Consider the following 16278-nt stretch of genomic DNA (forward strand, 5'->3'; position numbering starts at 1 on the left):
GGCTAATTATTTGAGAACAAACAGATTCTATATAAGAATGATGTTTTCTATCAAAAAGCAATATAAATAAGAGAACAGCAACAATCTGCTTATAGGCAATAAAAGGGTCCAGCCTACCATCTTCTTCAGTTTTGATGTGTAGCTGGGCAGTATAGGTATCAGAGAATCCTTTTTCTGTTGATGGAGTGATTTTTAATATATAATCAGTATATTTTTCCAGATTATCAAAATACATGTTTCTCTCATATGCAACGAGAAGTGGTCTCACATGATGAGGAGTCTGCTGTAAGCTCAGAGAAACATAGTAGAAGACTAGACCATTTGGTTGAGACGGCGGGCTCCAGCTTACATTTATTGCAGTTGACGAAATGGACTTGTAAGTTAGGTTTCCAACAAACCCTTCAGGTACTATGGCAGGTAACGTGCAAAATATAAAAATTATCAGTCACCCTAAATAAAAGTTGAGTAAATTCACAAACTGAGGGTAATTGTTGAAATGGCATCTTTTATACCATCAGCTCTTACACTGTTTAAATGCAGATGTAGTAATACCACCTATTACAAAGTATCATTTCAAAATAATTATATTAAAAATGATTCAAAATATAAACCCTGTCATCTTTAATATGTGTGATATTGCTTTATATAATATTCTCTTGTCTTTTCTTTCCTACAACATGGAGATTATCCATGTATTATACATGTATGACTGTGTATATATACTCAGATATTTAAATATTTGATAATGTATATTGTCTAAACAATATTTTTATTTTCTGTCTTCTAAAGATTATCTTTAGCATACATATATCACATCTAAGACCTCTCACCTGCAACTGTGCCCAGTAAGTGTTTATTATTCATGGTGCTATAATAGTCACTGATAAAACTTATAGTTTGGTGAAAATATGGGGACAGATCTGCACTTAAAGAATGCCTGAAATGATATTGACCACATACTGCACTAAAACACTTTGCTAAAGACTCTGAAAGCACATATTTTCACATATTTTTTCATATCTTATTCTGTTGCTCAATGTGTAAACGATTTAAAAGATTGTTCTAAGAAGGAAAGCATTCACTCCTCCTACTTATTGTGTCTGCCAGTTTACAATCTTAAGACAACACAGAATCTTACTATCAGCAGAAGTTTAGGTCAATGCCATTTCTCAATAAGAGACTAGTCTTTAAGAAATAAAACGACACCAGAAACAAGAAGAAATAGGCAATGATTTATGTATCATTGTATTCTTGAAGCTGAAACCTAAAAAACACCAAGCACTTCAATCATTAGAGTTTTCTGAATCCTCAGCACAAACAGGATACTGCTGACGCTGTATACAAGAAACTTCTGGGGTTAAAAAAGTAAAGATATTCCAGGTATCTGAGTCAAAATCACAATAAGAACAAAGATGCTGTATAGAGTCCTATTTGGACTCAAAGGCTGAAATGGAAGTTGCTAGATTACAAAAAAAAAAAAAAAGAGTAGTTCTTAAAGCAGAGGAACAAGTATATTAAGTATTGGAAAATCCATCCATGTATACAACAGTATTTTTCATGCTTATAACTGGATGGCTGTGACATCCTTTGAAGAAATAAAAGTGACAGTTTTCATGAATGGTAGCAGTTTTCATGAATAGAAAAGGCTGTTATTATTGTAGCAGTTTTATAGCAACATTAAATACATTTTCAAACTTCTATAACTAGTTAAATGTGCCTAAATAAATTAGATTTCACTAGCAATATATACAAATAGAAAAAAGGTTCTGAAATAAAGTTTTAAATTAATCCTATTAAAGATTAATAAATGATTTTTGTTTACATACTGTCTTGATCTGTGTATACTTCAACTATGTCACTGCTTTTATTCCCATTTCCAACTGAAGTACTTGCTGTTACCCAAAATGTATAGTAGCTGAATATTGCCAGTTTCTCTATTATTGCAGATACGGTCATATTGTCAAAGTCATTGGTTACTTCACGGAGTGTAAAATTCTGAAAAATAAACATATTGTTTTAATTGTTCAGAATATAGTTTTAGTACACATGCACATCTCAAAATAATTATTATCCATGAATTGGTTGTCTCATTACGTAAATATGTCAATTTGAGAAAAATCAACATAGAAAATTTTAGTGCAATAATTAAACTGGAAATATGTTGTACTAAAAGAGGAATGGATGGTAGTAGTTTTTATCATAAAACCAACATAAAGAATAGCAAAGAGTAGAAACTTCCAGCTTAAGGAGAATGTTCAGCAGCCAATTGAAAATGCTACAACTCTACAGTGTCAGTTTTCCTTATAAGACATTCAAGTATTTTTCAAAACACTGACATATATTTTTGAACAAGTTTAGGATTATTATAAAGGCTTTTATTTTTTTCCTGCTAATGATGAAGAAATTATGAAAGTATTCACCTCTTTCTCTCAACTCAAATGGTTGTTATTCATCTTTAATGAGGCTTTTTTTTTTCTATAATCATGGGGAGAAATAGGAAGTCCATTAGATGCATTTTCTTTCTTATATGCAGAGTAAGAGCAATTTTAAAATTCTTTTGCCTGACTCCTAGTTATATTTGTCCTAAGGAATTTTTTGATGATTAGGGAATTTATTTATACAATCATTTCCTTTCTGACCATATTTTAAACACAAAACACATAGTTAAAACCAATTATAAAATAAAGGAAAATAGACTTAAAAATTATGTAGGCAATTAGTATGAATAAGTCTTAATAATAATGTGCATCTACACCAAGAAAGCTCAATCATTCCAATCCATACAAAGCTTTGAGCTTCCTATAGATCTAAATTCAATTCTAGCAGAGTAACCCTCAATAAATCATCTCAACTCAAAGCTTTCCCTTCCTCATCTATAAAATAAGGAATAATTATTTCTCCTTCACAGAGAGATTTAAGGATTAGATGATATGGAAGCACATAAAACAATATCATATCTGGTACACAATTAAAAGCACAATAAATGATAATTAGTTCATTTAAATGAAAAACATAGGGTAATCTGGGGCGCTCAGGTGGCTCAGTCAGTTAAACATCCAACTCTTTTTTTTTATTTTATTTATTTATTTGGTTCAGAGGGAGGAAAGAGAGAGAGGCAGAGGGAGAGGGAGAGGCAGACTCCCCACCTAGCAGGGAGCCTGAGGTGGGGCTCAATTCCAGGACCCTGGGATCATGACCTGAGCTGAAGGCAGATGCTTAACTGACTGAGCCACCCAGGAACCCCAAGCATCCGACTCCTGATTTTGGCTGGGGTCATGACCTCATTGTCCTGGAATGATCCCCATGTTGGTCTCTATCCTCAGTGGGGAGTCTGCTTGAGATTCTCTCTCTCTTTCCCTCTCAGTGCCCCTCCCCCCAACTCTCACATACACACACTCTCTCTCTCAAATAAATAAATAAATCTAAATGAAAAACTTAGGGTAGTCAATTTGACTAAAGTTTATAGTTAGGATGGTTCTATAATGTATCAAAAAATTAAATTCAGCAAAGTTTTGTGGTTCTTTTGCCAGTATTTGGTGGAGAGGGAGGGAAGAATGAGTGTAATAAAAGATCTACCTCAATTTTGTGGTTGCTTATTTAGGAACAGATAAGTTAAAACAATATAACAATTTCACACAAAATATGATCTGTAAACTTCAAAATCTTTTAACATACCTATTTGACACATGGAATAACTGGCTTACATGAAGTATCTCTTAAAAATATTAATGTAATTAATTAGTCAGCCATTTAAAGAGAAGGAAATCTTGCCATTTGTGACAGCAAACATGAACCTTGAAGGCATAATGCTGCATGAAATATGTCCAACAGAGAAAGACAAATACCATATGATCCCATTCATATGTGGAATCTAAAACAAACAAAAAACCAAAACCCTGAACTCACAGATACAGAGAACAGATTGGTGGTTGCCAGAGTTGCAGGGTGGGGGGGGGTGGGCAAAATGGGTGAAGGTGATCAAAATGTACAGACTTCCAGTTATAAAATAAATAAGTCACAGTATGTAATGAAAAATATATTAACATAGCTTTTTGGTATAAATTTTAATTTTTCTTTGTTATAGAATTTATTCTGATTACCTGTCATAAATTACCTATTGATTACCAATAATAAATTACCTATTGATTATTCAGAAATGAATTATTCTGAAGCATCCAGAAGTCATTCCTGATGAATATGTGACTTAGCATGCCTAGACATGTAATAAATTTGGAATCAGATCAATTATCTAGATGATCATTTCAGTCATTTTATTTGTTTTGGGAAAAACTTTCAGCTCAAATTATCGAATTAAGACTTGCTACTTTGTATATATAAAAGCAGCCAGAAGTTATATAGTGAAAGCTTCCAAATTCAATTAGCATTTTGTTAGTATAACAAGACACTATGTCAGGCACAGGAGGAGATATGACATAAGTGGGTAAAAGTGAAAATGTGGAAGAGTTAATACACTCTACTAAACACAATGTGCAGCAAGCAAAGGAAAAACAAATGGTAGCAGAGAGATTAAATTCCCCAAGGTAAGAAGGAAAAATCACTTCACCACAAACTCAAATGCTCCATCATTATGACTAAGTACCAAAAATAATGTTGGTCTATTACAATAATTTTATGTTCTTTCAACTAAAAATATTTATTGAGCATTAAACCTATGTATGATACAGTACCAGAGGACTTTGGGGGATGGAAAGATACGTGTCACATGACTCTTTTCTTCAAGTTATTTGCTATGGCATAGGAGCTAAGACAAGTAAGCAGATACCAGGAATGAAAAGCAGAATATGATGTACTGTGCATGAAGTATTCTACAAAGTTCTGTGGGAAAGAGAAGGAGGAAGAAAAAAGCGATACACTTATTTGGCTGTATAATTTTCATTTCGAGGATTTCTTCTATTCTGCCAACCCCAAATAGAAAATTAGGAAGTGAAGATGCTGTATTTAATGCTAACTGAAGGAACAAATTAAAGCACGGATGAACTTCAAGCAACATGAGAAATGTTTTCACATCATTAGCCTGTGCCCTCTTGCAGCTGTCACACTTAAAAGCATTCTTAAGATTATTTAATAAAAGATTACATTTTCTAAGATAGATGAATTATAGATGGGATGGTATCATATACCCAGGTTTGAGTAAATAGGCTCATAAGATCATGTTGAAACTATAGTTAGATGTTTACACTTCATTATTTAGATGTGGACAAAGAGAACCAAAACAGAATTTTGCATACCGGTCATAAAGTAAATTGTGCAGAGGCAAAACCTTTACTAAGATTTAGAACTACTGACGTCACTTTGCAATATTTTTGTTAAATGCATGAAAGAAGAAAAATCTGCATTTTGAACGGCCTCTGTGACATAATGACACATTGTTAAATTTGTAAACAACATTGTGTTAAAAATAATAATAAATTGCACACTAATCCCATTTCTTTTCTCCAAATAGCGTAGAACAAGAAGGAATAACAGAAATTGCTTAATGTACATAGAAGCAGGGAAAAAGGATCCTCCTTTCTTCTGCTGTTCTTAAGGTATTTGTTTAAAAAGTCTACACCTATAACTATATATATTTATATATATATAGTTATATCTATATCTTCATGTCTTGTATAAAGTAGTTTTCCTTTTGGCATGAAGTTTTAAGTAGTCACACTTATTCAACCCCTACCTTTAGAGGGCCTTGAGCAGAATATAAAAACAAAACCAACCTTGACTTTGTCTTATTCACTGCTAGGTTGCTATGTTAGTCCTGAGACAGCTGGTAACGTCCTGCTCTGACCCCACTGGTTACTAGGTTAGTCCTGAGACGGCTGGTAACGTCCTGCTCTGACCCCACTGGTTACTAGGTTAGTCCTGAGATGGCTGGTAACGTCCTGCTCTGACCCCACTGGTTACTAGGTTAGTCCTGAGACGGCTGGTAACGTCCTGCTCTGACCCCACTGACCGGCCTAAATTGCATCGTAGACACACTAAAGCAAAGAGTACAATAAAGCATGCTTTATTTCCTGAGATTGTAAATTGCAACATTTCTTTGAAGTTAGTTTTTTTCCAAATTATATTCCAACTCCCTCCATTCCTGATTCAATCATAACCGTTCCTAATTTTTACCTTTTTTATATATTAGAGTTCTATAAAATATTTAGTTTGGATAAAATAGAGGATCTCTATTGAGTAAACTGAAAATACTTCTCTACATGAAATGCATTTTAGCTACTTTCATAACCATCATTCACATCAGAAAACTGTGTGATCCTAAAACCCTGCATACTTCAAGTTAAATAACCACATTACTAGTGGTTTTATTACATCTAATACTAAATAATAATAACAACCCCTCCTGCTAGTAGTTGAAAATTTAAAAAAAAAAAAAAATACGCAAACACATCCAAACTTGAAAACTATTTATATTGTATACAAACAAAAGGGAAAAAATTTAGCTAAGAAATAGCCGAGGGTAAATTAAACCATTAACTCCTCAGAGAACACTTCTTGGAGAAGTAGAATTAAGGGCCATATTTATACATAGAATTTTAAATAGGTGGCAGTTTCATTGTTAGCAATACATTTGAAATGTGGGAGCATGCATAGCTAGATTAAAATGTATCTGACATTTCTCATCACGTTTTTCAACGTCAATGGGCGTTTTATAAAATGTCTGTGCATAATTATCAGTATAAGATAAATGATTTTTCCACCAGGCCAAGTCTATATCATCATCAATGAAACTGAAGGATATAAATAAAGAACTAGAAGAAAACTCAGGTCTTACCTGCACAAAAGTACCTGAAGTATTTTTGTAATAAACAGAATAATATTGTATAATCCCATTAGGTTTCGAAGGAGGCATCCAAAAGAGCATTATTGATGAAGAACTGAGATTTGCATAATGAACATCTTTGGGAGGATCACTTGGTGCTATAAAAAAAAACAACAATTGGACAGAAAACTGTACTTGTGGCTCCAAATAATGTCTGAAATGTTCTAAATTTTACCCGTCTTTGATAAGTGATGACCATCATTTAAAAAAAAAAAAATTAGAAGTCAGAAATGAAATCCATAGACTCATTGGGCCATCCCTCTCACACTATATCATAGCAACATCCAAGCAGAGGACTGTTAGATTTCTTACTGGTAAAACACAATCCCAGCCCCAAAACATGCCTACTGCCCTGTATTTGAAGAAAAAAAAAAACATTATAACAAGTCTCCAACATAAAACACATAATGTGAAATTCTAATTTAACTTAGAATCTTGAAATCTGATAATAGAGAGCAAAGGTAGAGAACTAACTTCATGCATTTTACTTTGTTTCATTTAACAAATACATAAAATGCTTACTAACTGTCAAGTTCTGTACTGAGTGCATTTACAAATATAAACTCATCTAATCCTCATAAGGACCCTGTAAATTAGGTATATATCGTTTCCATTAAGGACCCTGTAAATTAGGTATATATCGTTTCCATTAATACAGATAGGAAACTGAAGCACGGAGAGATTAGCTTTCCCAACATCACACAGCTAGGAAATGACCAAAAAGCAATTTGCCTCCAAAATGATGACAGATATTAAGCTTAATAATACATTTCGATATTTAATGCTTATTTTTTCTGAGTAGGATCTTCTTTTACTTGGCCTACATCCCAAAGGACTCACCTCCCTCGGGTGTTCGAAAGTTAATGATACTGCTTCTCATTTTCCCATCACCAAACCTGGTGCTAGCTGTTACATAAGCATTATATTCAACATCATAGTCCAAATCTGAGAATTCTAATGATGTTTCAGTTACATTAATAGCTTTTAATGATGATCTATCCCTGGGAGAAAAAAAAGAAATTATCTGTATAATTGACTATTAAACATTACATATACATTTTGAGCACAAGCACATTAAAAATAAGCAACATTAATGCACAGAAATATCTTAATCCAGACTAACAGGATAAAGAAGCCACTTATTCTGAAATGCTGAAAAGGGTGAAATTCAAAATAATTCAATAAATAAATTTCTTTTGTTTTCAAGTATATTTAGTAACTCAATCAAGTGTTAATAAGATGTTCTTATTAGAATTTACCTGGACTGATTTCAATAGAGCTCTAGGAATACTGTGTAGTCCAAATAATTATACTACTCCTTTTCATACCCATGTTTTAGTTTGTTCAAATATTTTTCTTTTTAAGTGCTGGCAACATCTTATTTATACTCTTTGTCAAACAAATTCACTTTTCATATATTGTACAAAAGTAATATTTACCTTAGACCAATTCAAAAAATAGTAAATATTTGAATAGTATCACCTAAAATAGTGAGCCTATGGGTTATCTTTTGTTTATTAATTATATTAATTACCCTTTAATTATTAATTTATAATAAATTATGTATTAACTGGAAACAAACTGAAAATAGTGTACGTATAATATACAAAAAAGAAAAAGGTAGAGCTCATGTCTTTCATCCAATTAAATCTTAGAAGTACTTAAAATGTCACTCCAGAAAAGAAAACACAAATAAATATTGATTAAAAACTCTCCAAGTAAGTACTGAAATCACAAGGGGAAAAAGAAAATCTAAAGAACAAAATGTTGCTAAGTAATATAAGACTACAATTATTTTATTTCAGTCATGCTCATAGAGTTTCTATAGTTTTGAATTAAGTATAGATTAGAATCTAAATTAAAAAATGAACATGTATATAGGGGTACTGAAAACTGCATTTAAAAAGAAATTTAGGGGCACCTGGGTGGCTCAGTCAGTTAAGCGTCTGACTCTTGATTTCGACTCAGGTCATCCTTTCGGGGGCCTGGGATCCAGCCCTGCGTCAGGCTCTGTGCTCAGTGGGGAGTCTGCTTGAGATTCTCTCTCTCCCTCTGTCCCTCCCCCACCTCTCTCTCAAATAAACAAATCTTTCAAAAAAAAGAAGTTTAGATTTTTAAGAGCAATAAAATTAATTATGAAAGAATGTAAGGGAATATGATCAAATCACAGAAAAAGTATCTCTCATGTAATCTCATTTTTCCTCTGTATCACAAAGCACCCAAGAAGTAAATGGATATTATTTTCTCTGAATATAAAACACTCTCTCTTTGCCATTGAAATAAGTAAGAGTATCCACAAAGACAGACATTTCAGGCATGGTTTTACTATTACAAAAGTGTCAATCCACTCCAAATATTAAGTACGGTTATCTGAAAAGTAGTTGGAAAGCTTACCATAGTGAGAAAAATATGGATTCAGAGTATGGGATTGGAGACAGGCAGGATTAGCAAGGCTATTCAGCAATTTGAAACAGTTCCATCAGACAGTGTCTCTCAGAAGCAGTAGGGACTTCACTGAGACCCAGGAGGGGGCTTTTAGAACTTAATGCTGTGGCTGTTAGTCTCAGAGAAAGATGCCTTGTCATAGAAACTTTACCCAATTGCATACTCCTGTCATTGGTCACAGGTCATTAGAACACTGCAGTATGGTTAATCCAATTCAGATCTCCAAAGCTATGAAATTAGCTAAAGTAATCTAATTGCATTTTATCTATTTTTAAAATTCCTTTTCAAGCATATTTTTTAATGCTATCTGCTGTCTTGCCTCACTACCTTCTTGCCCTGACCTTCACAACAAAGTAGTGCAGATGACTATGCCTACAGGAAGAAAAACCCTGATTATGTTCCATAAATAATGTAGAATGGAGGCAATCACCTGGAAAAGGCAGGTCAAAAGTAAATTCTGTCTCACATATCCAGATATTTTGGTAAGAAGAAGATAGTCTTTATAAATTGTCTGAATAACAAAACCAATAATCCACCTCAGCATATACAGATATAGTTTCTACATCTATACTGGTTTACCCTGAGACAAAATAGTACTAACAAAATTTTTCAGATACTGATATGTCTTGCTGTTTCAGGTTTTTTTGTTTTTCTTTTGGAGTTTAGGATTGTTGCTGATATTTTAATGACTAAGGTAAAAAAAAATATCTGAGCATCAGTAAACTTCAACTGAAATTTCAATTTCTGATCTAAATTCAGAACATAGATCAAGAGACAGTTTGCTCTATAACTGAGAACTTGGAAGTAAAAATGAGAGAGAAGTGCTGCAGTCTCTGAGGATCTGACTCCATCCACCTTGCTCTTATGCAATTGCCAGATTGGAGAAAAGACCCATGAACCTCTGGGCTGACGCCTGAGCTCTCTGCACTCCAAGGAGGAGTCTCAGTGAGCAGCCCTGCAGTTCAGATGGGTCACACTCCCTCCCGTGCATAAGAAACCCTGGTTTGACATGGCCATAATCTTTTGGTTTTAACTGGCTTAGTTTAAAGATCTCTGTTTTGTTCTTATTAGTTTAAAAATGTTATAATAGGAATATTAGGTGTTCCATTAGAGTGTTTTATTTCCATTTATAAAAGTATATGTTCTTCTATATCTTGTTTTTTGCTTATATGATCTATCTATGTGATAATAACAATGATTCTTACCATTATTTTCCCTAATTTGGATATATCATAGTTATTCAGCCATTCTTCTATAAAATTAACATTTAGGTTGCTTTCTCTCTCTCTCTCTCTCTCTTAGTTACTAACCATGATGCAGTAATCATTCTTACACAAATGCCTTTTCATAATGGCACCTGGATTTCTATAGGTTAAATTCCCAGTAGTGTAATCATTGAATCAAATGGTTTGATTTTTTAAAAATTCTAATTATTACTGTTCCAAAATTGTTTCCTTTCCAAACTATGAGTGATTATAATTTAGAGCCACAACAACAATGTGTGAGAGCACATCTTTTGGAAAACTCTTATTACCAGTCTGGATATTAATCTTCTTAATTACTGCAAGTTTGACCAAACAAAAATCTATTTAATCTGTACATCCCTAACCATTTGTGAGACAGAATATCTTTTCATATGTATATTGGTCATTTGTGGTCCTTTTTCCTTTTTGCATAACATACACATTTCCTTTTCTATATTCTACTGTAATGTTTTAAATGGAAAACAATATATATTAGAGTTAGAAAGGCATTGTTCTTTCAATTAGTGCTCCAAACAAAGGATAGATACCTCCCCAGCCCCTCTGAATTTAGAAATGATATGTATACAATCAACATTTGACAAAATTTATTGAACATCTACTTTATTCAGGAACTATGTTAGAAATAAATATGAGTAAGATTTAGCCCCTGTCTTCAAAATAGACAAAATAGTAAATAATTATAAAACAATTAATTAATAAGAATGGGATCCCTTTAAGGACAAGGACAACACCTCTCCCCATCCCGCCCCACCAGTGGCTAACAGCAAAGAAAAGGAGAAGAGCAAAAAAATTAAATCATAAAAAAATAATAAATCTGTAAAATTTGACTATTGGTAACATCTAGAAAAGGAGACTAAAGCATAGCTCCCAAAGATGTAGGAAATTGTTGACTAGAAAGTTAGTTTGTAAGGTTTGCGAGTAGAATAGGGAGCTGAGTGTGGTGGGGAGAGAAAGAATAGAGGCCTCCCTGACAAAACAGGTCTAAGTCTTACATATCCAAAAGTATAAACTGTGTAGAAATGGAAGGAATATAAATGCCAACAATACTTAATCTCTAAAATAGATAACTTTCAACAGCAGGCAAACCTCCTACTCAGTGTAAATTTTCAAACTGAAAAAAAACTTGAGGGGAGTCCTCAGTGCCTTTGTTTTACTGATTTAATTCTAGAAACTTACTAGAACATTTTAAAAGCTTTCTTGAATTTGAGACATCAAAAGAATTTGAATGACCTTGGAACTATTCTGAATAAATATAGGATGCAGTTTTTCTGTCTATATTCACTGGTAACACCAAGAAAATGTCTTGGGATGGGATTAATGGAGTCTTTAAAATAAAGTTATTTCCTCATTATGATTTTTTTTCAAAAAACGGAGCACATTTTGACATCTAGGCATAAAGGAAATTCTAGAGTAGAAGAGCAATTTCTTTGGTCTGGTTTAGAACTTACTTTGCTCATCTCTTATCACATCAAGATCATGTTAAGCAACAACTGCCAGTGAAGGAATCTTGAGTACCAAAACCACCTGGGAAGACTGAAACAAATTCCACTTCCCTAAGCATGAACATGAATGGTTTTCTACACATGGTTTGAGACCCTTTGAAAGGTCATGGTCTTAATTCTCAATTTCATCATTTGGTATTTTGTTCCATGTGGGTAATCTAACCAAATGACATATCCATCCTTGTCCATTCCTATGTATTTATTTTCAAAGCTATAATCTGCTGTTATATAAATATTCTAGATTAAATATTTCACTAACTAAATAACACTCCCAATAATTTCAGCATCCACTTGACTCTGTCAAATATTCTCTTCCTCTATGAACCAGTGATTTTCACTAATTTTCCCAGTATAAGGAACCTGCTCTTCTATGTTGCACCTTACTCTAGAACAACTACCCTGCATAGCTGAGTAGGTCTAATAGACTCACAATTATGTATTAAACAACTCCAAACTAGTAAGACATAAATAGCTGCACAGTTTATGATCCTAAAGCTCTTCTAGAGTTTCAGAGAAGGTCTGAGTGAAAGCAGGGTATTTATTTGTTGTCGCTGTTTTCTTATTGTCATCATTTGGTTGGCTGGTTGATTTGGCTCGATTTTGTCTTGTTTGTTTGCCTTTAGCAAAAAAGACACATTTATAAGATTAAAGGCAAAAGCCATAAAGAGAATGAGGTTGAAGCTGGGGAGCCATTTATAAACCATGATCTTAGAGTAGACACAAGGAATTAAGGACCAGAAGACAGGAGGAGGGTTGTGCTTGAGCTGAAGGAAAAAGATTTCATTCCCTGAGAGTGGATGCAATTCCTCAGGCCAGAATAAGAAGTTTGAATTTTATTACAAGAGGAGTGGGAAGTCCTTGGAGTATTTTCTCTAGCAGTGTGATCTTTAGGTACAGGGTTAAAATAAAAATTTTAAATCCTGTACAATATTGAAATTCATATTCTCCTAATAGATGGGCAAATAGAGATATATGTATACCCTTATTCAAGCCTCAAAAATCCATGTATCTGTGCTGCCCACCTCTCTAACTTCATCATCTCCTGCTTTCTTCCTGTACCATTATACTTAAGCTATAAGGCTGTCTTGCTGTTATCCACGCAAGCTTCCTACTGTTAACCACATCTAATGAAATTATTTGAGCTCCTACATCCAATTAGTATATCCCGGATTTTCAGCCATGTGTCAATAAATTCCCATTTTTGTGTAAGCCAGTTTAAGTTGGGTCTAGTAACTTGAAACTACAAGTCTTGACTGAAACCTCTTCCCATTCTCCCCCAGCAGTTTCTCACATGCCTTGATCCTGAGTATTTCCATTTGCATCATTCCTCCCTGAACAAGCTCTACTTTGTCTATATAGTACAGACAGAGACCAGTAACCAAATGGTTTGCACATGAAACAGTATACTTATTCCCTCACAATGAATATATCAATTAATGCAGACCAATAACAAACGAGTGATTTTTTTTGGTAGAAATAGCCCATATGAGTTGATGCAATAAACTGAATTTATCATAACCCCATAAGTGTTTATCACAAATACTTTTATCAAACTAAGACTTCCCTAATCCTGTAAGTATACTGCTGAATATTTAGAACAAATGCCATTTATAACATTTATTGCTAGTGATTTGAGAAATGCATGATTTAGGACTAAGATCTAGGTATGAATTCTTACTGTCATCTTCTAGCTCTGTAAATTTAAGTAACTCCTTAATCTCAGAACTCAGTTCCACACCTACAAAGTGGGAATAATATTCTCTTTAAGATATTTTTATGAAAAATAAATTATATAGGTAAGAAACTTAACACATTTCTCCCAAAATACTAATGACTACACTATCCCTCTTGGGCCCTTTTGCCTACCTCTCCAAGATGGTTTTTCCCCCAAGTCTGTAATGCAAGGAAATCACAATCTCTCCCAGCTGTGTACATATCACAAATGTGATTTAAAGACCCCTAAATTGAAGGTGTAAAAATTCAAGATCCACCCAAGCAAAATAAATGACTAAGAAGACTGGATTTGAAACAGGGTGTAGTGGGAACTCTGGTAAATTGCCAAGCAACTGCTCCATCTAAAGATAGTTTCTATTCAACTCCAGCTGATTTTTATCACAGGGAACTTCCTGATTTCTGTAAGAAACAAAGGAACCTGAAGTTTTACTAGAGATCTATTCATTGTTAAATGCTGACAGAATTCTATTCAAAATTTATTAACAGTTCACAGGTCCAGCAAAGCACAGGTGGCCCACAAGTAGCCTGTTTATGACTTGGCACTCACGTTCACCCAGGTCATTCAGAAAAATGACTAACAAATAGAACTGAGATGGAGCTTTTAATATCCCTCTAGAAACCTCAAGTTAAACAACTCAAGGGCATCCTTGTATTGAACCACTTCTTCTACCTGTGTTCATATCTCTCCCAGCCCAATTTGACCCCAATATTCCATTTCTACAATGCTACTTATCAACTTCCTGGCACAGTTCATTCATATGCCTCCAAGCCTTCATATAAAATTGTCCTCCTTAATCCATAGAGGATACATTCCAAGACCCCCAGTGGATTTCTGCCTGAAACCATAGACAGTTCTGAACCCTATCTATGTTTCTTTCTGTATATACATACCTATGATGAAGTTTAATTTATAAGTTAGGCCCAGTAAGAGATTAACAACAATAACTAATAATGAGATAGAATAATTATAACAATATATTATAATAAAATTATGTGAATGTGACCTCTCTTAAAATATCTTATTGTACTGTACTCACCCTTCTTCTTGTGAAGATGTAACATGATGAAATGCCTACGTGATGAAATGAAGCGAGGTGAATGATGTAGGCATTGTGATGCAGCATTAGGTATTATTGACCTTCTGATGATTTGTCAGGAGGATCATCCACTTCTGGGCTGCGGTTGACTGTGGGTAAGTGATATTGCAGAAAGCAAAACCGCAGAAAAGGGGAGACTACTGTACTGTTTCCAATGAGATGTTCTCCTGATTTATCAATCTATCTTTATAACCTTCCCTTTCTGATTATTGATCTATATTGTATGCTCAAACAGTAGTTTTAATAGGGTGAACATATTTTAGAAAACTGGAAGCAAGAGACCTAAGCATACTTTGAGCAAATAGAAGGCCATTTCAAAAGGTAAACTTTTATGTTACAGGAGAAATTATTTGACCAATGACATTCTTAAAAAAGCTGACTTCCTAATATACTACTTAGCAAGTATTTTTAGAATTATTTCACACACATACTTTATCTCCAATTAGTCTACAATCATTTTTAAATTCTCTCTATATTTTTTATCTCCCCACAGAGTTTAATAAACATTTGTCAGACTGACTAGTTCAGAATTAGTTCTCAAAATTACTACTAAGAAAATGAGAAACATCTAAAAGCCAAGATTTGTACATAAGCTAGAATTTTCAACATTACTTTTACTCCAGTCTTTTAGCTATACCTTATATGGCATTCACCTAGAAGATTTATAAACAAAAAAAGAAAACTACTGTTAAATTTTACTAAAAATATAGAAGCAAAATTGCTAAACAAATCCAAGTTGAATTCAACTACAGATGGTTCCCAACTTACAATGGTTCCACTTAGAATTTTTCCATTTCATGATGGTGTGAAGAGCAGTACACATTCAGCAGGAAGTGTACCTAGAATTTTAAATTTTGACCTTTTCCCTGGCTAGCCATATGCAGTACGATCCTCTCTCATGATACTGGGAGAGGCAGCAAGCCACAACTCCCAGTCAGCCACACGATCATGAGGATCAACAACCAATACACTTACAACCATTCTGTACCCATATGACCATTCTGTTTCAGTAAAGTATTCAATAAATTACATGATGTATTCAACATTTTATTGTAAAGTAGGTCTGTGTTAGAGGATTTTGCCTAACTGTAGGCTAACGTAGGTGTTCTAAACATATTTAAAATAGGCTAGGCTAAGCTGTGGTATTCTGCAGATTAGGTATATTAAGTACATTTTTGACTTAATGATACTTTCAACTTATGATGGGTTTATCAGGATGTAACCCTATTGTGAGTCAAGGAAGATCTATATAAAGTAAGTAAATGAGCTTTGTATCAGTTTACTACAATACTACACCTCAATCTAAAGTGTATTAAAAGAATAACTGCTCTAATAGGAATTCATTTATTTAATGGTGGTTGCCCTTGTAATGCAAAGACTGTTTATCGTTTAGACATATA

The 16278-nt window shown here is 33.7% G+C and overlaps 1 protein-coding gene across 1 annotated transcript in view; it reads right to left on the bottom strand.

Moving 5' to 3' along the window:
- Positions 1-16278, bottom strand: part of PTPRQ (protein tyrosine phosphatase receptor type Q) — a 200457-nt gene that overhangs the window by 133770 nt on the left and 50409 nt on the right. The window contains exons 18-21 of the mRNA XM_064590841.1: positions 7676-7836; positions 6788-6933; positions 1827-1995; positions 118-408 (exon numbers count right to left, since the gene is read on the bottom strand). Of these exons, the coding sequence (XP_064446911.1) occupies positions 118-408; positions 1827-1995; positions 6788-6933; positions 7676-7836 (767 nt within the window). The remainder of the gene's footprint in view (positions 1-117; positions 409-1826; positions 1996-6787; positions 6934-7675; positions 7837-16278) is intronic.

Source organism: Mirounga angustirostris, unplaced genomic scaffold (genome assembly GCF_029215605.1).
Source record: "Mirounga angustirostris isolate CCGP_5_RB_7025 unplaced genomic scaffold, mMirAng1.0.hap1 SCAF_5, whole genome shotgun sequence".
In the NCBI taxonomy this organism is placed as follows: Eukaryota; Metazoa; Chordata; class Mammalia; order Carnivora; family Phocidae; genus Mirounga; species Mirounga angustirostris.